Genomic DNA, 21,299 nt, shown 5'->3' with positions numbered 1-21,299 from the left:
AATGAAAATGGAGGCCCATTTTAGTCTCCATGTAGGCTATATCCACATTCCTTATGGCTTATACTATGGGTGTCACTCCACGTTCGATCGGACTACCAACCAACGCACCCAACAAAACAATGACGCATATATAATAGTGTGGGCTAGTCATTTTCGGCTGAGTAACTGAAAAATAACTATTGTCATGGAGTTTCAAAATTTATAGATGAAACTTCAAGATAATATTTTGAAATTTCACTGTAGAACTACATTACAATAACTATTTTACTACCTTTTTTTTTTTTTCATCACAATAACTATTTTACGACTAAAAAGTGAAATCTATACCCTTGTTTAACCTCACATATCTAAATTTTCATCTTCCTCGATAATTTTCAAATGTAATGCCCTGAAAGAACTACATTTCAAATTAAAAATGCATACAAGTAATAAAACCAGTCTTCTGAACACATTGACTGTAGATCCTAAGTTCGCCTATCTCCATCTCTCGAAAAAATACCAATAATCTAGTGTTGTTCGCTAAATTTACTTGACTGAAAACCATTAAAAGATCCTAGCTTTCTGTGCTGCTGAAGTTGTCTCTCAGCTACAATGTCTTCATCATTTACAGTTTCGGTTAATGCGGAACCATCCAGAGAAGTTCTAAAAGATGGTGAAATATCTAAAGACAATGAATTATCAGGACTACCAAACAATGATGGAGAAACATCCAAAGAATGTTGTGTCAAGTAATTGTTCCTTATAGCCAACTTCTTCTTTGCTTTTGCTTGCCATCTTCTTAGCCCTCTTATCATTCCATCAGTCAAAACACTATTTTTTATTTTGGTTCCCATCTGTTGGCAAAAGAAAAAAAGAAAGTATATACAATTAAATCGAATTTTAGCTTGAATTAATATTAAAATTTAGTAATAGAGGGGATTAGTTTATTGGTGTGCGAACCTGAGTGACGAGAGCATATAAAGGTAATGTGACATATCCACAGAGGAAATAAACCAACACTCCCATGACAAGCCTTGTGGCAATGTCTACTGTTTTTCGGTGGAAGCAAGAATTTAGCCCATATTTGTACTGGTCAAAATAACAACCAAAAACAAATTAGTTAAGATGTTCTTAATTAAGAATCCCAAAGGGGAAAAAATAGAGAAATTTCAGCTGTATTGTGGTTCGAAATCGTGGAATCTGATTGTAAAGGAGCTTCATTGGTTAATGATTACTGTTAAAGAAATATAATGTCTCACACTAGGTGTATTATATTTTAAAGTTTAGTGCCTTCAAATTTTTTGTTGGATACATATTCAAACTATTTCTCTCGAGCTTTGATCTAATATACTGTCTCTCATAAGTTCGATCTTCATTATTCATTGTATGAATCCTTGTTACACGTGTTAGAGTATTAATTATACATAATATAATGTCTCACATCAAACCTATAAAGGTTGTTATCCATCTATATATATATTCAGTACTCTATTTAAGGGTATCACTTTCTTCTGATTTCGAGACTCATGACTAACACACCTCATACAAAATTAAAAAGGTTGCAATGGAAAATAATTCCAGTGCATAAGAGGACATGTAGCGAACTAGTGAAAATTACTCTATTCATTTTATTTTAAGTGTTTTTAGCTTTAAAAAGTATTATCAAAATAATCTCGTTATGAAAAATCAAGACAGAATTGATTAACTTCTTCCAATTTTACGCTTGCTATTAAAAGGGTAAAAAGTAATTAATTAAACACATTTTTAAATAGTATCGACACTTCTCAATAAGATATAAATGAGGTAACCTGGTAAGTGTAATTCTACCTTGTACTTAATGTTTTCTTAATGGATGTATTTTAAAAACATTAAAAAGACACTTGAAATGGGAAAAAAGGGAGTAAAAAATTTGTCATGAGATAGTATTAAAAAATCTAACAATTCTGCTATAAATCATTCAAATGATTCAAGGAGCATACCGTGGTCCATGTAAAGAATGCCAACTGAAACGAGTTCTGCAGTTTTCCCCAAAAAACAACAGATTGAGGATGAATAAGTTTTAAGATTTCTATTGAAGCAGAAAAGTTATGACAACTAAAAAATAAAAAAGAAGGATAAAACAAAGTACCTGAAAGAGGATGAAGTGCATGAGATGGAGAAGCAATTTGGGTTTCCCAAACCAAAAGAGTTGATCATCAGGTCTAGCCATTAAGTTTCCTCTAACAACACTTGACTTATAATTGCTGTCTAAGCACATTTTTGTGATAATGCCCTGTAGCTTTGTTCCTACCAGCAGCAACATCTGTTATGTTTCAAAGAAAAAGGTGTTTTGTTGGCGAACTTCCTCTAGTTATTCATCATTTTAAATTATAGGCCTTTTCTGTTTTTCTGTGAATTAAATTTTCTTACCACTAAAGGAATGAAAGGAAGCCAATAGGTGCTGTGGAACACTGCAAAAATAAACAAACGAATAAATTTGCTGACAATTTCGTCACGTGAGTTGATAGATGTTATTGTTTGCATTCGGATTATTATATGGTGATGTGAAAAAGGGAAGGACAATTCTATATAAGTTAAATAGATACTCCAATTAACACAGCCCACCCACGCCCCCACCCACCCTACCCCGTAACCCAAGTGTATTATTTTGTACTCCGTTCAGAATTAACATAAGAATGTTGAACTATATTTTCTTATGAGTTATGACGGTTCGGCCAGCTTGCGCGGAACTCGGTTGTTTCATTGGATACTTCCTATCTCCTACCAGCAAAAGTATTGCGTATATCTTCCACCCAAGGCTTAGGCAAATAAGAAGAAATCACATGCTATTTATGTTAGCTTAAAAAACTTTAATTTAATCATTTCTGTTTCTAGTTTCTACGTTATCGTAATATAGGATAATCGACAAAATAAAATTTTGTTAGTCGATCGATTATGCAGTATGAGTCTACAAGAATCAAACATATATAATGTAGTTCAACAACTGTTACCATATGCATTGAAGAATATGAAGAGTACTGAGAATGTCCAAATCCACGGGCTGCATGAACAAAGAAGAGCAAAATTATATTATCAGAAGTCATACGCCTTAAGTTTAAATCAAATGGTATGAATAAATGCACTATTCCACTTAATACATATGGTTACCTAATTCCCACCACCACTTTAAAATCTTTATCTAAAGCTCTTCTTATATACTTCTGGAAATCAAACTCTGTTCCTTCAGCAAAATGTGCCTAATAAAATAAAGAGGAGTAAGTATGTGCCCTGATCACAATATTAATTTAAAAAAATTATAATTCATTAATGTGTAACTTTAAATTTCAAAGATTTTAAGATTCTTACCATTATGAATCCATGCCGGAGAGTAAAGTAGTCTACTTTATATACTGATCCAAAAAACTGCCTTAAGAAACAAACCTAGCTAGCACAAAAGGTGATACTATATTAGAATTAATTTTCGTAATTGGTTCGAGAATTTTGAAAAACTTGATTTAATCATGACTTACTGGCAAACGCAGAAACTGGTGTTCACTCCAAAATTTGAGATGCCGCTTCCCGAATGACGTTTGATGAATTAGTTGAAACCTCCTTGGATCTAAAGCATTAATTTAGACACGAAAGTAATTAAAACTAAACCCTCTTACACCATAATAATTAAAGTATAAGTAAATTATTATGAGGAATAGTTTGACTCAAATGAAAGATATTGCAAACTGTCAATAAAAAATTGTTGTTACGTTGTTTGATAGGTAATGTTATTGAATATGTGTTTTTTGAGTTTTGGATGTTTCGGACAATATTACCTCAAGCAGATACCACTGTTACTAATAATCTGAAATAAAATTAGATACTATAACGGATTAAAGTACTTTGATAATAATAATAAAATTAAGAAAGTATTCGAGTACCTAACTTCAATCCTTTGGTTTAACAGTTATAGATATTTCGTGAAACGTTTTTCTTATTAAGCCTACCATGGGACATAATAATTGATCATACGATGATGTGTATAATTGAGACTAGAAATTAATGTCCCCACAGAATATAGACTTTTAGGTACTAATGAAAGACGCGACATGAATTATGTAACAGCTTACCATATGAAAATTGATAATCTAAGGTTCTTGTTTCCGCCTCCCAAAGTTTCCATCTTCTCATCTGACCATTTACCAAAAACAGTATTAAGGAATAATAACATGATTAAACATACATATGTCCAATTCTAGCTAAGCCTTATCTATATAGTTGGGAAATTTCCTAGAAGAGGGAAAACATAATAAGAAGTTCTAGAAATAATAATGTTCACAGAAGACTTCTATTTCAATTTCCGTACTTTGTTGTCTTGGTTTGAAAGATATTTGAAGTTGATCGCTCAAATGATCATCCAATTAGTGGAAATTGTATAATAAAGTTATGTTTCTTCATTTTCTAAACCAAAAAAAAAAAGTCACTTTATTATTAATATATATTGACCTACAAAGTCACTTTATGCAATAACAAAGTGACTTTCCAATATTTGAATGATCGCCTGAGTAATCATCTAGTGACAAGTGGTGAAACGAGCAAATCATGTAATCAAATAATTGTGGTCATAATGAAACACTAATCAGGAAATTAATAGTACTTACTATTTTAAGAAGAACAAAAGAAGCTGTCAAAGATTCAAGAGGTTAACTAATTACCTTAAGCGTTCCAAGACTGAAGGTGAGGAAACAAGAAAGAATATGGAAGAAAGCCAGAGCAAATATTAAGAGCTGGAGCTGCTGGACACCTGCTTCAGACATCAAAGATTTCTTTCCCTGAACATAAGATTCTGACACATTAAAATTTCACTTGCAACTAAAATCTATCTACTTATATAGAATCTGTCTGTTTCCTTTTACCGAAAAAAATACCTGTTGTTCACATTTTGGTTCCTCCTGCTCATCATCAATTGTCAAGCTTTGGCAAGGAAGAAAAGTATCAGCAGCACCTTTAGGGATACAAATTTTGGCAATAGGCTTTTGGAGAACAGTCAGCAACAAGGAGATGAATCCCAAAAGCATCAACTCTTCAAACACCAGTGTTTACGTACAAAGTCAAGCAACAATTCTAGCTAAAACCAATAATATATTCATTCAGATGTTCTTATTAATTACCTGATTTGACGTTGTCTATAGCTTGAATCAAAGACTTCCTCCTCTTCTTGTTGAAGTACTACAGGAATGAATGCGTAACCAAATGAATCAAACATAGAAGCAATATGGATTATAAATTCAGCATTGCAAGTTAGTAATTGTTGTTGCTGTTTCCTAAATGGCAATATAGTAAGAGTTGTTGTCGTGTGACTAGAAGGTCACAAATTCAAGACGTGAAAACAGACTCTTACAGAAATACCGGGTAAGACTATGTACAATAGACTAATGTGGTCCGGTCCTTACATGCATAATGAAAGCTTAGCACACCGAGCTGCCCTATTATTTTTTGCTTCGTAAAGGGCAGACCGAATTTATTGTATTTGCAATGGATATAGCCATAGCTAGTAAGACATACCTTAGCTAAGGCATGAAGGGCATGTTCAATAAGAATGGAAATAGTAATCAAAATGAAACACACAACAGCAACTGCCCATGTTGGTGTTGTCTCCAAAGTTATGGCACTACTGCTGTTTGAACTTGCCATATCTGTCTGATCTTCCCAAGGTAAATCTCTTTGTTTAGGAATTAATGAAAGAGAGAAGGACAAAGACTGGACTAAGTTGAAATGCACATATATATAAAATTAAAAGATATGGAGAGAAGAGTCAGGATTTCTCTGTATTATTATAGCCATAGTTGAAAAAAAGTTAGGTTGGTCAAAAGATGTAAGCCAAATCTCTACGAAAGCCAATTCAAAGAGTTTACTGAAGAAAACAAGAAAAAATAGGAAGCTACTAAGAAAAGAAAACTAGGGCGAAGCTGTAGAATTCTTCAATATCAGAAACAATAAAGGATTACAGCATATATCTCTTCTCTGCTCACTAAAAGACAAAATAGCATAACTAACTCCTATGGACCAAAAGTGCTAATTGATAACTATCAACTAGCTCAATGTGTAAATACTAAACTTACTAATAAACTTTACTGGGGAGTTAACAACTCATAAACTTTATTCCAAGCCCTTTTCTAACTAACATAACTGTTAAGTACTCCTTGAACAGCTTGAGGTACTATTCTCCAAGACAACTATTTCTGCAATTTGCATCAATAACTACTAAAATATTCTTGGTCTCGTTTTCTGTAACATGGACGTGCACATCACGAGGCTAAATTTACTTGACAGTGGCCTTCTAGCAAAGATTAAAGAATACCGACTTGTCAACTTTTGATGGCCTTTTATGGGATCCCAAGAGGAAATCTCGTTTTGTACTAAACAAACACAATAAGTAGGTAATAGTAACATGCTTAGAATGATGATATTAAGTTCTTCACCTATAATTGATCTCTACGTTTAAGCTTTAGAAGGACATCACAGATGCAATGTAAGTAAACAGACTTTGTTCTTTGAAAATTATTCGTCTGTGAATTGTGATAACTGATCCAATAATGAATACATTGTTGATTATTTGTCTCTGGTTTCAAGTTGATGTTAGCCTATTAGATTGAATTAAGTGTGTGAACGAAAACATTTAATTAAAGGAGCTTTAATTCATCAAAACAAAAATGGAAATAAGAAATCATGAAAGAAAAAGCTGATAATCTTCAACTGTTTCCATAATAGCAAATCTCAATTAATGATCAGTCATGAAGGAAGAGCTCGCTGAAACTAGGCCGTCTGTGGTCAGATATTTTGTGCCACACGAAATTTACGTATCAAAGTTCAGATGAAAGATTAGGAATGTACTATCTCCCAGCTCTATGTAACCATCAATCTAACAAGCAAGAAAGGCAATGCACAAACTACCATGATGGACGTGTTGGAGCACGGAGTTAAACTATAAGAAGAATTCCAGACACTGAAAATTGATCGAGGAGGGAGCATTTACTCTAACAAAATCTTCAAAAATATCCTTCAGCTTAAGACTTATATTCTGTGGGATTTATTTGTTTTCAAAAGTATGGACAGTAGAGAAGGACATCCAAAGAGAATGATAATCCAGAAACGACAATTTAGGAATGCAAGATAAACAAATAAACAAATAGGAAACCATATTCAGCCTGTTGAATTACAGGACTATACACAATTCCTTAAAAATTAAAATATTGTGTTCTGAAACAAGAACTGCTACAACAAGCTTTCCATCTTCATACGAGCTTGTGTTAGTTCACAGCAAAGCTAGAGAAGGTAAAGATATAAATACAAAAGTTATCTCAAACCTAAAAGAAACACCACTAGGTAATTTCAAGCAGAGTGCAATTATCATACAGACAGACATCTTGATGCAGCAACACACCCTCCAATTGTTACATCATAGTACATCAACATCACAGGAACATACACGCCAAATGTTCCTGCAAAGTGGAACCAGCCAAAAAATCATGTTCATACTATGTTATCAAAAGCGAAATAAAGGAACTGAACCAAATGATTGCTGAAGAGTACTGGAAAACAACAAGGCCACAGCCCTGGGACAAACCAAACTAGGTCTTGGTACATTGCACCAAGTAACTGAGAAAATATCTGAACAGAATATCATTAAACAGTTGATAATCCTGTGGAATTTCTAGAGTAAACTTTGATTTAACTTCAGACCATCTAAGGCTATGCTCCCCCATTTGACAAAGTTTATTCTTTATTGAAACTTTCATGATAGTATGCAAGTTAACCTATGAAAGCAGACAGCAAAATATGTAGTGCAAACACTTACAAGCACATACTTTCCTCAACAATATCAATCTTCATTGTTTTCCTTGCAACAAAAACTCTCAATTCACATCTCTGGATAAGCCTTCTACTGGTAACTAAATGCTTACGTGTGGCCAAAAGATTACAGGCCAACTAAACTCTAAGAATCAATAATGATGCGCACACATTCTTCAGTCTACATATGCTAGCACGACATCACAACAAACACATGCTACAGAGCAATATCAAGAAGCACATCTCTTGCTGCATAGAGGTCATTTACTTTAGTAAAATTTGTTCCCGCAACATTAGTCATCAATGGTGGCCCTGGCTGCAACTTTCCATCATTGGAAGGGAGAAATGTCGTTTCTAGACCATGTGAATATACATCTTCAGCGGGATTCTCCGCTCTAGTTGCAGTTAGTTTACTGTCGGTCAAGGGGAATCCAAAGATCCTGCAACTGGTTTTACACATGGATACTAAATTCTGATTGCCATTGAATGACGACTGTGTCCCAAGAGAAAGATATGAAATTCCTGTTTGCTTTTGCTCCTTTAAGAAACCAAAAGAACTGATTTCTTGAGTACCTTCCTTCCTACTGATGTCCTCAGTATGTGAGCCAGATGCGAGCTGCCTACTACAGCTCTCAGACATATCTAAAGAAGCCCGGGTGCCAGTCTCAAGCCTCCCATGTTTATGATTGAACATACCCTGGAACTTTGAAGCTGGAGCGCTTGGATGCTGAAAAGTGAGTACAGAAGCTGGTGATGATGCTGGGACAAGAGTACTTGGATTGTAGTGAGTGCGATTACCCTGATTTGGAGCGGACCACCTGTTTCCATGGCTTGGAACCTGAATACCGACGAAAATACCACTTCTACTTTTCTCATGCATCTGGCTACCAGCTGGACCTTTCCCGTAAGGAGGGTTTGAAAAAATTTCTTGACCTTGCAAGACCTTATTAAATCGAAGAGATTCACTAAAGCCAATGCTTTCATGGGACTTGTCATTGTCACAAAGCAGGGGTCTAATGCTGTTTCCCATTCTAGATGTCCCAGAACTAGGAAAACCAGGAAAGCATCTTAACCCCCCTGGACGAGGACTCTGAGCATCAAGTCCACCATAAGGAGCATGCATCCCCAAAATTTCTTGACCTTGCAAGACCTTCTGGAACCTAGAAGATTCCCCAAAGTCTGATACTGCAATTCCATCTGTAAGAAGTAAGGGTAAAGACTACTTATTACCATTCGGAAGCATCATACTCCTAGATTCAAGTGAGAATGAGATGTGGTTGTGCGTCTCTACATGCATATTTGTTGTGTTTGCGTGTGTATGCGAGAGAGAAAGAGAGGGAAACCTCTAGGAATTGGAAAATCTGCCTTTGAAATTGGAAAGCCAACCCTGGTCCTCTTTGCAGAAGGCATCACCAAGCTGCTGGATACAGGAGCTGAACCAGATGGCTCAATCTCCCATGGAGAAACCCTATTATGTCTAGAAACATCAAGATCATCCCATCTGACCTGAAATAACCATTCAGTTAGACATTTAGTGAGCAATCAACAATATTTCCAGAAACATGAGAAAAAGAAGCAAGCACATTTTAACCACAGTTTAAAATGTCCAACTAATTCAACACTATGGATGTTTCATTAGCCAACTTAAGAAGGACGATGAGAGCTAGAACAAACTGTCACATTGCATTCCCAGGGGAGAAATATACACATGCAAAGGAACCTCCATAATTTAACATGAATTTACTTAGAAGTGTTCAAAAACATAGTACTAAAAGCACTATCAGAAGTAATTTCCAATGTTGAGATACTTCTGCATGAACTTCCCGTAGTTGTAATTATATTACCAAAAGAAAATGAAAACTCTAAAAATCAACAGATATTTTGTGTTTTACTGTTTGCACGAATATATAATAAGCGTGGCAGCTCCAGAAACCTTTCTGACTTATTTGTTATCATTCCACCAAACCCTTTATATGGCAAGAGAATAATTATGTTGAAAAGAGTTGCAAACGCTAGTGAAAATATTACACAATTTTGGAAGCTATGTCAATTAACATGTCTAATCTCCAGACATTCACAGCAAATACCAGAGTTATATAAAAGACCTTTCCTTCATTTATTATAATTATTATGACTGCGATAAATGAAAGTATTCATTGATCATATACCAAGATGGTGTCAGCTGTTTCATTTATTCTTTAGGTGTAAAGAGAAAATTACTGTGATAACACAATAAATGACAAGGATTGAGCCATTCAGGTACTGTCTACATACTTTTGACACCGTTCTTGATATATCCCCAAAAAAATTAATAAAAAGATCCTAGAGTCGGCAGAAAAATTAACAATAAGATAAGCACGTCATCAAATTAAAGAATGAACTGCAGATGTTGCCTTTTGGGATATTATTTTTCCTTTACACTGAATGTTCTTAACCAGGGCAGCCTAGAATACAATTTTTTCCCTTTTCCTGATACAGTTCAAAGAACCACGTATGCGGACTATTTTTGTTTCTATTTATAGCTTTATCGATATGTGAATAAGCAGATACTAGGTTACATGTGCAGGGTGCCTATTCGTTACAATGGAGGCATGGTGTGCCAAACAGAGTATCAGCCCCCACACCTACGACCTTTTAACCTAAGTGAGGAAAGAACTTCCTCCTATAATTTCGATTAATTAACCATTGTTAAGTGGAGTATCTAGGTTAAGCATTATGCCATCAGAATACAAGAAGTGCATGACATGTAGCATACCAATAGGCACCTCCATTTCGAACCAGGCCATCGAACTGGATCTACATCGCTGACTCCTACAACAAGTCCGGTGAACCTGATACATATCGAACAGATACTGAAATACCATGTTTTGAACACTGAAAGTGTAATCAACCTCCTCCTTATCCAAGCGCACATAAAAAGAATTAAAGCATAGACTAACCTTTGCTCAGCTGCCTCTTCTGTTTCAACACGCATCTTAAACCTCATTCCAGCTGAAAAGGGATGTGCAAGAGTCTTTGAAAATTTGTGGTAAGGTACAATGAAGTCAGATGTGCTACCCCTGAATAAAAAGATTCACAGGTTCTAAGCGTAAATAGACAGGGACAGACAAGTAGATTCTAGGATAGAAAATAATCATTTACAAAATAGACCAAAGTAAACATACTTTATTCAGAAATCAAAACAATCTACTATTTAAATTGAGTGCTGTGTCTGCTTTACAGTACTCAAAACTACAGCATTAAATAGGTCAATCTTTTTTGACAGGTATAAACGGCTCAATCTTTAGTGTTGTGTTAACAGAAATCTTTTGTAAATCGGCCAACTAAGACACTGATTTAAATTTACAGAAACTTTCATTGATACAGATGTAAACGAGCAGAACCAAGTGGACACAAATGCAGCAGACAAACTCCCAGCCCCCCCAGCTAAGTGATAGCAGTACAGCTTTTTCATCATACAACATTGAGTCCGTATATGATACACTCTACTATTACCCTCAACTCATTTGTTTCCGGATGAAAACCTAGAAATGCGTTGCTCACTAGCTGCACTCTAGCTCACTAAACAAAGAAATATTCATGGTACGAAAGGAAAAGTAGAGGGAAGACGAGTAAAAGAGGAAATCTTTGAAGAGAAGAAACCAATAAAAAAAAATTAAAAAAATGCCTCATTAAACAGATCCACATGCAGCGCTTTAACTCAATTCCAGTCAGTTGTTCAACATTTGAAAATCAAGCTTCGATTTTGCAGTAACTACTTATTTACACAAGCAGCTGAAAGGAAGTCATCACATGCATACCGAGAATTAATATAACTTCTGAAATAAGATAGTATTGGAATAACATTGCAGGATCTTTTTTCAGAGATTGATTACCTTGGGTTATAAGAAATGTTGAAGGCATTTCTGCTAGATATGGCATTAGCCGCATCTACAATACCAGTGACATTCAACAGCTGGCTATAGGGAGCCAGATAATTTGAACATGTTTTGGCTTGGGCAGCTCGTCTCACTCCTAGCCTAAGCTCTCCATCACCAGTCCTACACAAATAATGGAAACATGAGAAAGAAAACAACATAACACAGAACTTATTCCCAGATTTAACATTCCACACCTCAAGAAAAGCACAGCATCACCAGAGACAAGCTTCTTCTTGTTTACAAATGCACTCCATCCAGTAGTGAGCAGATGCCGTCGTGGCTGACCTGCAATTTGAATAAGTCAGGTCATTAAGCATCCACCCAGCCCTAACATTTTGTCGATCGATATGTATCCAAAGCATATAAGTTTTCTGTACCCCGATAGATATGCCGAAATTTCCACTCTATACCATGCAGATCTTTGGCTACCAGCTCCTGTGAGGGCCTCTGTTGTCTGTAATCCTGCAGTAATAACAATGTGCTCCTGTAAGTCAGATATCCAAATGGTATAAACTCACACAACTACATCACAACACTCTCATCTACTATTTACAATTGAAGTTAGCTTAGCTTAAAGAAAGCTTTACCAAGGGAGGAAAGCAATCTTCTGCCGCCCGGCGAGGGACAGAAAAACCACCATGAGTGCTGGTATCCGAAGCAGTGAGAGTCTTGCAGAACATGTGTGGTGTTATTGATTTTCCAGCACCTTCTATTTCCTCCTCTTCAGTATCTGCATCAATGTCTCCATCCCTCCATTTCTGCTCAATCTGCTAATGAGATCAAAATACTACAATGAACTCAATGAAATCAACGAAACAAGAGTTTCAGCACAATTTTATTCATGTTTAACACTATTCATATATCAATAAATCCTTACTTCATTAACAAGAACTCGCATCCACCTAAACTCTAAAGAAGAGTGACATAAGTCAAATAATACTCCTACCACCTTCCTAGCCAAAAACCACATATTCATATTTACCTCAATTCTTTTTTTTTTTTTTTTCTGCTTAGCTAAATCTTCAATTTTGGCTATCAAATAGCAATGCTATAAACAGAGTAAAATTACCCTCACAATGCTTGTAGTAACCAATTTTTTCCCTAAAGGAACTAAATTTAAGCAGAGCATGAATAACACATTCAAATCAGAAAACAATGGAAGCACATAATACCTGATTGTCTGGAACCAGTGAGACTTGTGCATAAACCTCATCAGTCGCCGCATCCGCCTGTAATCAAACACACACATCACAACCAAATGCCAGGTAACTAAACAAACATTCACAATCTTCTACAATTAACACTCACCAGAAAAATCACACAACCAAATATTTCTACCAATCTGTCCCAAAATTTCAACGATATTTACACTAAGCAGAGGAAAAGTATACTAACCTGTAACTTGACATCAACAACGCGACAGAAAACGTGAGCAGGGAGGTTATATGCTACGGACGGATACTCAGAGAGATGTTCCAAGTGACCTTGTGGTAAGTACACAACAGCACTTCCTTTCTTCGGTAACGAAATCAACGGTCCAGCACACGCATGCCACAGCTCCATACACACCGACGCCGACGCCGAAGCCACCGGAGTTGTCGACGTCAAATCAGAAGCCGCCGAGGACGTCGCCGCCGGTGAATCCAATGACACCGGCGCCACGTCATCGTTATCCACAGTGTTTAGATCAAACATCGTCTTTAATTAAACCCTAATAAGATTACAGAAATTAGTCTCAAAACTCCTATATAAATATATATAAACAGAGTAATTAAAGTAGCTTTTTGCTAGTTCAACTGCGCACTCACCGCATTGCATAAAGAAGATGACTCTCTTTTCTCTTTCTATCTCTTTGGTCTCTCTCTCTAAAAAGTGAAATGCTTTTTTCTTTCTACATATATCAAATCACACTTTATGCGAGTGTCTCACACTAAGTATATATCCAAGTGTATAAATATATATAGATACAGAAAAGCTGTACGTATAGATGAACCTGCAAAATTGCAGCAGCTGCAAAAGAGCAGCGCTGCAACCGCTGGGTATAGGGGGTTGTAATAGTATCACTCTCTATAATTAGATATATCCAAATGTATGTACAGCCTCTAGATACAGTATGATTTGTACGTATACATTTGTATGTATGTATGTATATAATAAACATAGAGATAGTGACTGGTCACTCTGAAGGGGGTGGTGGGGTTAAAGGAATAGTACAAAAATGATGAGAGGAATGTATAAAAGACTCCCTGTATTTTCGGGGGATGTCTATTGTGTCCCCTTGTTAATCAACAAATCTCTACCATGTCCCTTTTAACATTATTTTAATTTTCTTGGTTCAAAATTATTGACTCTAGATTTCCAGACACAATAATATTTTATTCATTTCTTTTTTGGTTTTAACTAAAAGAATGCAATAATTTTGGTGCTTTTTTTATAGAGTTTTTTCTTTGTTGATTTTAAGGTACTTTAGTTCCATAGGACCATATTTTATTGTGTGATTCATGAAGACAAATAGAATGAGTTATTTCTTCAATACTTAGCAACTTCCTAAGCAGAATGTTCATTGTTCGACGTGCATCTCGTATTAAACTATAAGTATGTTTTTTTTAAAACAAAACACAAAAAAGTATGTTTTTCAATATGATGAAAATGCATGCCGATGAAGTTCTTAACTTTTATGTTGGTCAATAATCTGCTCGAAGCAGATTTGAGATTTTACTGCAGTACATGTAAAGTATGATTGCACCTACTGAACTACTTTTTGTAATAAAGAGTTAAACGTTGTCTGTGTCTATACATCTTGAATTAAATGTACGGCGGACAAGCTGCCTATAATATTCAATCATTTTTAAATTGTAAAAGTATAAAAATCTTCTTAACAAAATAATATGAGATAAATAATATTGGCTTGCAAAAGATTTAAAAAGTGGGATCGTCAGGGGTGGATATACCTTGTCCCAAGTGGTATCACGGACATCGCTAGCTTCGTCTAAATATTTTACTATGTAAAGCTAAGATAATAAGTAAAATGAACGTATTGGGTATAAATATTTAAAAAATTGGCACTACTTGCTATTATGAAGTATTCATTTTATTAATTTTTTTCAAATATTAACACCGTCAATGAAAAATCATGCATACACCATTACATTAATTTAAAAAACTTTGCAAAACTAAAATTAAAAGTAAAAAAGATCTATACTTGTGGTGGGTAGAAATCACCTACTATAATATTTTGTTAATTATAAGGGACTTAAATAAAAGTACATGTGTTAGGCTTATAAAGTTGCAAGTTAGGAGAATCGCTATTATAGTTGTCAATTTGTCGTTGTCTAAATTGTAAACTTTGCTGAAGGAATTAATTAGTATTTCGAGTCCATTCAATAAACAACTTGTCGACCCTAGTTTGGTTACTACAAAATTAATTAGTGGGTGTATAGTACTCCTAGCTTACTTATTTTGTTGTGAGCTATAATGGCTAACATGTCTCAAGCACAAATTGGGGGGTGGCCTCTATGGTAGGTGTGAATGAAATGTGTGTGTCTAAACTCTCAATTTTAATAGTGCATTAATTACAGTTGTTATTTCTAACTTTTACAGACAATATGTTAAACATTAGATTGATAATTAAAAAGCAAACTTAAGAGATCACTGAGTTCTTGATGATCTCTTCACTTAACTCGTATGGTTATATAAGGGTTTTTAATGGATGATATTATTTTTCTTTTAAGTAATTATTCGTTAGATCATTTTTTTTACGCTTGATTGAGTTATGTACACTACTTGAAAACAGGAAATTAGCGACGCACAAAATTTTGTAGCTAAACATCAAAAATCCACGCTAATCCCTTTTAGCTATGGATTAGCGATAGCTTTAAGAAAATTCAATTAGCTAGGAACAATTTAACGACGAATTAGCTGCGGATTACCGACAAATCTGTAGCTAATTCCACGTTCTCTAGTAGTGAAAGTTAATGAAATATGGCAATGCAGAAAGTGGAGAATAGGGTATTGGAATAATGCAATTATTCGAAAGAAGTGCATGCACTAAATATATCAATTTATCATGATTAAGTAATAAATTAATATAAACAATACATGTCAACCATACACAGTGAAGTTATACAGGTTATATAAAAAATATATGACATTAAGTTATTATTTTGGTGCATGAACCAAGTGCTCTCATGCGCAATACAACAAATACACCAACTTCTTTTTCCTCTTTTCGTTCAAAGTTTTCTTATCACTAATTGCCTTGCTCAAACAACAAATCTAATAATGAAAATGAAACATTTACTCAAAAAGGGTCAAACAAAAGCTAAAAAGGCAATCAAAGTGAATGGTTTGAAAGTTCTTATTGAACTAATTATTTCTATACTAAATAGTGACACAACAAATTGCATGAACCATTAGCATGGTCTAACAAACATAGTTAATACTGCATCAAATTGCCCAAGAAATAAAGGAGGCGTTTAATAGGTAAGTAGAAAGGACCTAGCATAAAAGTGGTCCACATGAATTTTAAATTTGGCAAAAGAATAAGGCAAAAAGGACAATCCCAATTTGATACTACCTCATTTATGAGTACTAATTATGATAATTACTTATACCAAAAGGGTAGCTGTGTCAACTTGGTCCTAGTCTGGACAAAGTTGTCTCGCAGTAATAGAGAAGGGAAAAAAATGAAAGGCAATGACTTTTTTTTCAGTGGTCTTTGAATTGAATTGCTAAGAACCCAACACATATAGTAGCTTATAGGGGGGCCACAGCCAGCAAATTGCTGTTTGGCTTTAGTACGCCTGAGAGAAGGATAATACTAACTCGGACAAAAAGGGTTGTAGTTCCGGTTCTATCCTATTTCTGGATAATTTTCTCTACCGCGCGCGTTGACGTTGCTGTTCAAATTACTCAAAAAATTTAGAAGTTACTCTACTTATACTTGTAATTACCATCTCAAGTGCATATGTCTTGTAAAAGCTCAATTGTAATGACGGAATTATAATACTTCTATAAATTAAATAATAGTAGAATTATTCAGTCGGCATACTTCTATTGATAGATATTTTTATAAGATTAGAAATAGAAATTTTAATCTTAAAATTTTATAGGACTTAAGGAGAAAGACATCTTGGTCTTTTTGATGTTTTATCCCGAAATTAGTAATTTTGAGATTATTATCCTGCATTGAAGTTGAATAAAAATGATATCACAACTATGGTAGATTATCCCTAGTAGTGGTGTAATAAATCCTAGGACTGCTAATTTCAGAATTAAAAAATCAATCAAATACGAAATTATTCCACAAACCCAGCGACCCCTCAAGAGGTCATTTAATTCAAATCAGGTTATTCCAAGATTATAATCATGATTATAATAATATATAATTTCACCTTCTATATGAGTTGTATAATCTCATGATTTGATATAATTTTATTCTAGTTTAGCTAATACTCACAACTAAACATTGAATGAATTTAACTCATCTTTTTTGTCATGACTCAAACGCATGACACATATTGTCCTCTTTGTTCAACACATCTCACTGATTTATTCCTTAAAAGATTTATCACTTTCTTCTCGTATTCCGATAGGCGGGTCAAAACGGGACGACGACCGAGTTCAATTCAATAGCCTAGCCCTTCATTAGAAAGGCCTTCAAAATGTTAGTCCCAATCCAATCCTGAACGGGCAGCAGGCTGGCTCGTGGATTAGTCCTGTAAATTTTATTTTGTATGAAATTTCTATGAGATAACTTTTTAAGAAGAAAAAACATTTAAATGTTAAATATTAATACGGTTCATTATTTGCTTTTAGTTATTAAAGATTAAATAATAAAATTTAAAAACTACATATATTTAATTAACTTTTCTTTCGAATAGTTAAAGCAGTCACATTTTCCTCTAAAGCTTCCTAGTTATACTGCAATATTATAGTAATATTTTCCCCTAAAGATTCTTAGTTACACTGCAATGTTGAAAAATTACCTCAACTTCAGTATTTTTAATGTGTATACATTTACTACATTTACCAAATGTGTAAGAGGTCAGTAAAAGAAAATTGCGTAAAGAGAGAACGTAGCATTTTTTAACTCATCATAATATTGACTAATGAATATGATTTACACGTCAATGTATATTACTAGTCCAATTTAAGTACTTCTTACAAATTTGATCAGTGTTAACACGATATTAATTAGTCTTTATCCTTTCTTATAATTGCATTGGTTGTACGCATCAAGGCTTCGAAATAAAAAGCACTTGTGGGGTTAATAAGAGTCCTAAAGTCAAAGTGCTGAACTAACAGCGTGTTTTACCAAACTTTCAATATCTGTTTATTTTTGTATACGGACCAAATCGAGGGCAAGGTTGCCCTCGATTTCCCGTCGAGAAACTTAAGATTACGATGGTCGTTACTGGCTCGGACGAGCCCCAATCGGGGTCAAAATCAAACGAGGGATCGTAACAAGATCGAGCATAGCTGAGCCCGAGTTACTGAACTCGGTTGGAATTGGATACCGAGATAGGACAAGAGGCGGTTAATAGTGATAAACGAGAGTCCGGAAAATCCACTATCAGCGAGATATGGCGGCGCCGATTTCGCTCATCAGTAACTGAAGATTTTGTACCTTATTTAGACTTGTACTAGGGTTAGGACTCCTCTACTATATAAAGAGGAGGACCCCTTTTATTTTGAGGGGATTCTTTTCACACACAAGCATACTAAGCAATACAATTTGGTTCTAAGTGTTCTACAATTGTTCATTGATTGACCACTGAAACACGAGCCCGGTTCTGAAGACCCGAGCCAACAGGTCGGTCACTTCTAAGGATCCATCGTTGTTTTATCGTGGTTTGATTGTTCTTATTCGCCTTTACATTATTTATTTATTGCTCTATAATCATTCGTATTAAATTGACCGCATATCCTTTGAACCGCGTACAAGTTTAATTAATATCCAATTTTAAGGGTAAACAGTTTGGCGCCCACTATGGGGCCTAGAATAATAGTGGTGGTTTTATACGAATTTCAATAACGCACGTTATTTTACGCTTGCTCTTTGAAGTTTGATTTCAGGACCATTCAACATGTCAGACTCTCACTCCGTTAACTTTCATACTGAATCAAGCCACCACGAGGAAAACGACAACGGGGTACCTAACAATAACGTGCCCCCAGTTGATCCAAATAGAGCCTATCCTCACTCTCAAAACAATGTGAACACCGACCGATCATCGGTGCGTGACGCTCATGCAGATGAGGGCAACGGGGCCACATTTCAACAACTCAGGAATCAATTGGAGATGGATATGGCACAATTGCAGGCCCAACAAGCGGTTATAGCACAATTGCAAAACCAGAATCGAGCACCCAACGTTGTTCAGTCCGAACAGACCGAGAAAATCGCCCCGAGGGAGGAAAGGACCATTGCTGAGAACAACGGGAACGGACCCGGGCAAACTGCTGAACTGATGAGAATGCTCGAAGAACTGACAAAGTGGGTAGAGGCAAATGATAAGAAAGTGAAAACTTATAATTCGAGGGTCGATCAAATTCTCGGAGCACCCCCGATATTGAAGGGACCGGATTCCGAGAAATTTGTTCAGATGCCTTTCCCCCCAAGCGCTGCACCGAAGCCGATCTCGAAGAGATTCCGAATGCCTGATATTCCCAAATACAACAGGACCACTGACCCGAACGAGCATGTGACCACGTACACATGCGCCATTAAAGGCAACGACCTCGCAAAGGACGAGATAGAGTCAGTACTACTCAAGAAATTCGGGGAGACCCTATCAAAGGGAGCAATGGTATGGTATCACAATTTACCCGAACATTCTATTGATTCGTTTGCTATGCATGCAGATGCCTTTGTCAAAGCTCATGCTGGAGCCATAAAGGTGGAAACGAGGAAATCGAACCTGTTCAATGTCAAAAAGCAAGAGAACGAGACCCTCCGAGAGTTTGTGGCCCGATTTCAAATGGAACGTATGGATCTACCATCAGTCCAAGATGATTGGGCCGTTCAAGCATTTACTCAGAGACTCAACCCAAGAAGCTCGATCACATCTCTAGAATTGAAGCAAAATTTGGTAGAGTACCGAGAGTTCTTTCGGGCCGATGTACACACAATGATATCAAAAATCGGTCAAAGACGATCAATTTCTGAGTAAAGCATCGAAATCGTTACGTCCGGACAAAGAAAATGATCTATCGAGGAGGGCGACAGATCGAGAATCAAGACAATCTCGTGATACGTATCAACCTTATCCACCCGATCGAAGAGGAAACGGATGCGATTACAACTTTAATAGAATCAATAAAAGGAACGACCGTGGTCCGAGTAATCGACGACTAATGAATAAGAATGGGTCCGACAAACCATCGGGAAATAAAGATGCCCCGAGAATATCAGAATACTCTTTCAATGTGGATGTAGCAGGCATAACAGCAGCTCTCGGTCGCATTGGAGAGACAAGTTGGCCAAGCTTCTCCAGTCTGACCCAGAGCGAAGAGATAAAAGCTTGATTTGCAAGTTCCATGGCACTCACGGGCACAGAACAGAGGATTGTCGGCAACTAAGGGAGGAAGTCGCTCGGTTGTTTAATTTGGGATATCTTCGAGAATTCCCAAGTGCACCAGCTAAGACTCATTTCAAAAACAAAGATGCCAACAAGCAGGTCAAACAAGAAGAACCTGAACATGTGCTCAACATGGTCATTGGGGGAGTGGACATTCCCAGGGACCGATATTGAAGTGCACCAAAGCCTCCATCACAAGAGAAAAGCGAATTCGGAGTTATGATCCCGAGGGTTTCATCTCGTTCTGCGACGAGGACATAGAAGGCATCGTTCAGCCTCACAACGATGCACTGGTAATATCTGTACTAGTCAATAAATTTCGAATTAGATGTGTGTTATTTGATCCAGGTAGCTCGGCTAATATCATTCGATGGAGAGTCGTTGAGTAGCTGGGATTATTAGACCAGATTGTTCCAGCAGTCTGACTACTTAAGGGGTTCAACATGGCATGTGAAACGACGAAGGGTGAAATCAGTCTGCTAGTCAACACGTCTGGAACCACACAACAATCTAAGTTCTAAGTGATCGAATGAGACATAGGGTACAACGCCTTGTTTGGAAGACCGTGGATACATAACATGAGGGCATTACCCTCAACTATATATCAAGTGCTAAAATTCCCCGACCCTAGAGGGAATTAAGAGGTCTGTGGTAAGCAGCAAAAGAAATGTTCGTGATCGAGGAAGTAGCTTCGACCTCTAAGGCTCTGGTACAGAAGGATGAGAAGCCGACCGAGGGAAAAGACGATAAATAGCAATCACAGGCCCCGATCCCGATGGCCCCGGAAGATCGGGAGGAGTACGCTGCAGACGATGAGACCGATTATAGGGTCCCGAGATCCTTTGTGGAACCCGATGATTCGGATGCTACTAAGTCCACGATCGATGAGCTGGAACAAGTCATACTATTTGTACATCTATCGGAGAGGAAGGTATACTTGGGCACGGGGTTAACCTCCGAGCTCAGGGAAAAATTCATTGAATTCCTTAAAACTAAC

General features: G+C 36.2%; 3 protein-coding genes across 8 annotated transcripts; 1 reads left to right on the top strand and 2 right to left on the bottom strand.

Annotated features, from left to right (window-relative positions):
- Positions 1-305: 305 nt before the first annotated feature.
- Positions 306-5,843, bottom strand: LOC132048197 (MLO-like protein 12). Its single transcript, XM_059439107.1, has 14 exons — positions 5,515-5,843; positions 5,121-5,178; positions 4,878-5,032; positions 4,665-4,781; positions 4,080-4,140; positions 3,489-3,577; positions 3,325-3,399; positions 3,127-3,215; positions 2,970-3,019; positions 2,389-2,429; positions 2,108-2,281; positions 1,959-1,994; positions 940-1,068; positions 306-833 (listed from the first exon to the last, which is right to left on the bottom strand). Exons 1-14 carry the CDS (start codon positions 5,641-5,643, stop codon positions 507-509), a joined length of 1,530 nt encoding a protein of 509 aa, XP_059295090.1. The 5' UTR covers positions 5,644-5,843; the 3' UTR covers positions 306-506.
- Positions 5,844-7,125: 1,282 nt separating this feature from the next.
- On the bottom strand, positions 7,126-13,788 carry LOC132044765 (auxin response factor 3). 6 transcript variants are annotated; one of them, XR_009412253.1, is made up of 12 exons: positions 13,503-13,787; positions 13,116-13,433; positions 12,893-12,949; positions 12,308-12,490; positions 12,098-12,182; positions 11,915-12,005; positions 11,676-11,840; positions 10,740-10,859; positions 10,556-10,631; positions 9,144-9,306; positions 7,808-8,997; positions 7,126-7,451 (listed from the first exon to the last, which is right to left on the bottom strand). XR_009412253.1 is itself a non-coding variant. In XM_059435295.1 (12 exons), the coding sequence occupies exons 2-12, from the start codon at positions 13,413-13,415 to the stop codon at positions 7,425-7,427; spliced, it is 2,196 nt and encodes a 731-aa protein (XP_059291278.1). In that variant the 5' UTR covers positions 13,416-13,433; positions 13,503-13,788; the 3' UTR covers positions 7,126-7,424. The 6 variants fall into 6 exon arrangements, 2 of the variants coding, with proteins under 2 accessions (XP_059291278.1, XP_059291270.1); XR_009412270.1 differs by having other exon boundaries at positions 7,818-8,997; XR_009412254.1 differs by having other exon boundaries at positions 13,116-13,431; positions 13,529-13,787.
- Positions 13,789-18,808: 5,020 nt separating this feature from the next.
- On the top strand, positions 18,809-20,476 carry LOC132047755 (uncharacterized). The gene is made up of 2 exons (XM_059438753.1): positions 18,809-19,827; positions 20,164-20,476. Exons 1-2 carry the CDS (start codon positions 18,809-18,811, stop codon positions 20,474-20,476), a joined length of 1,332 nt encoding a protein of 443 aa, XP_059294736.1.
- The last annotated feature ends 823 nt before the right edge of the window (positions 20,477-21,299 follow it).

The sequence above is a fragment of the Lycium ferocissimum genome, chromosome 2 (genome assembly GCF_029784015.1).
Source record: "Lycium ferocissimum isolate CSIRO_LF1 chromosome 2, AGI_CSIRO_Lferr_CH_V1, whole genome shotgun sequence".
Lineage (NCBI taxonomy): Eukaryota > Viridiplantae > Streptophyta > Magnoliopsida > Solanales > Solanaceae > Lycium > Lycium ferocissimum.
The sequence above is the reverse complement of the archived record's forward strand: the minus strand, read 5'-3'. Positions and strand labels throughout refer to the sequence as shown.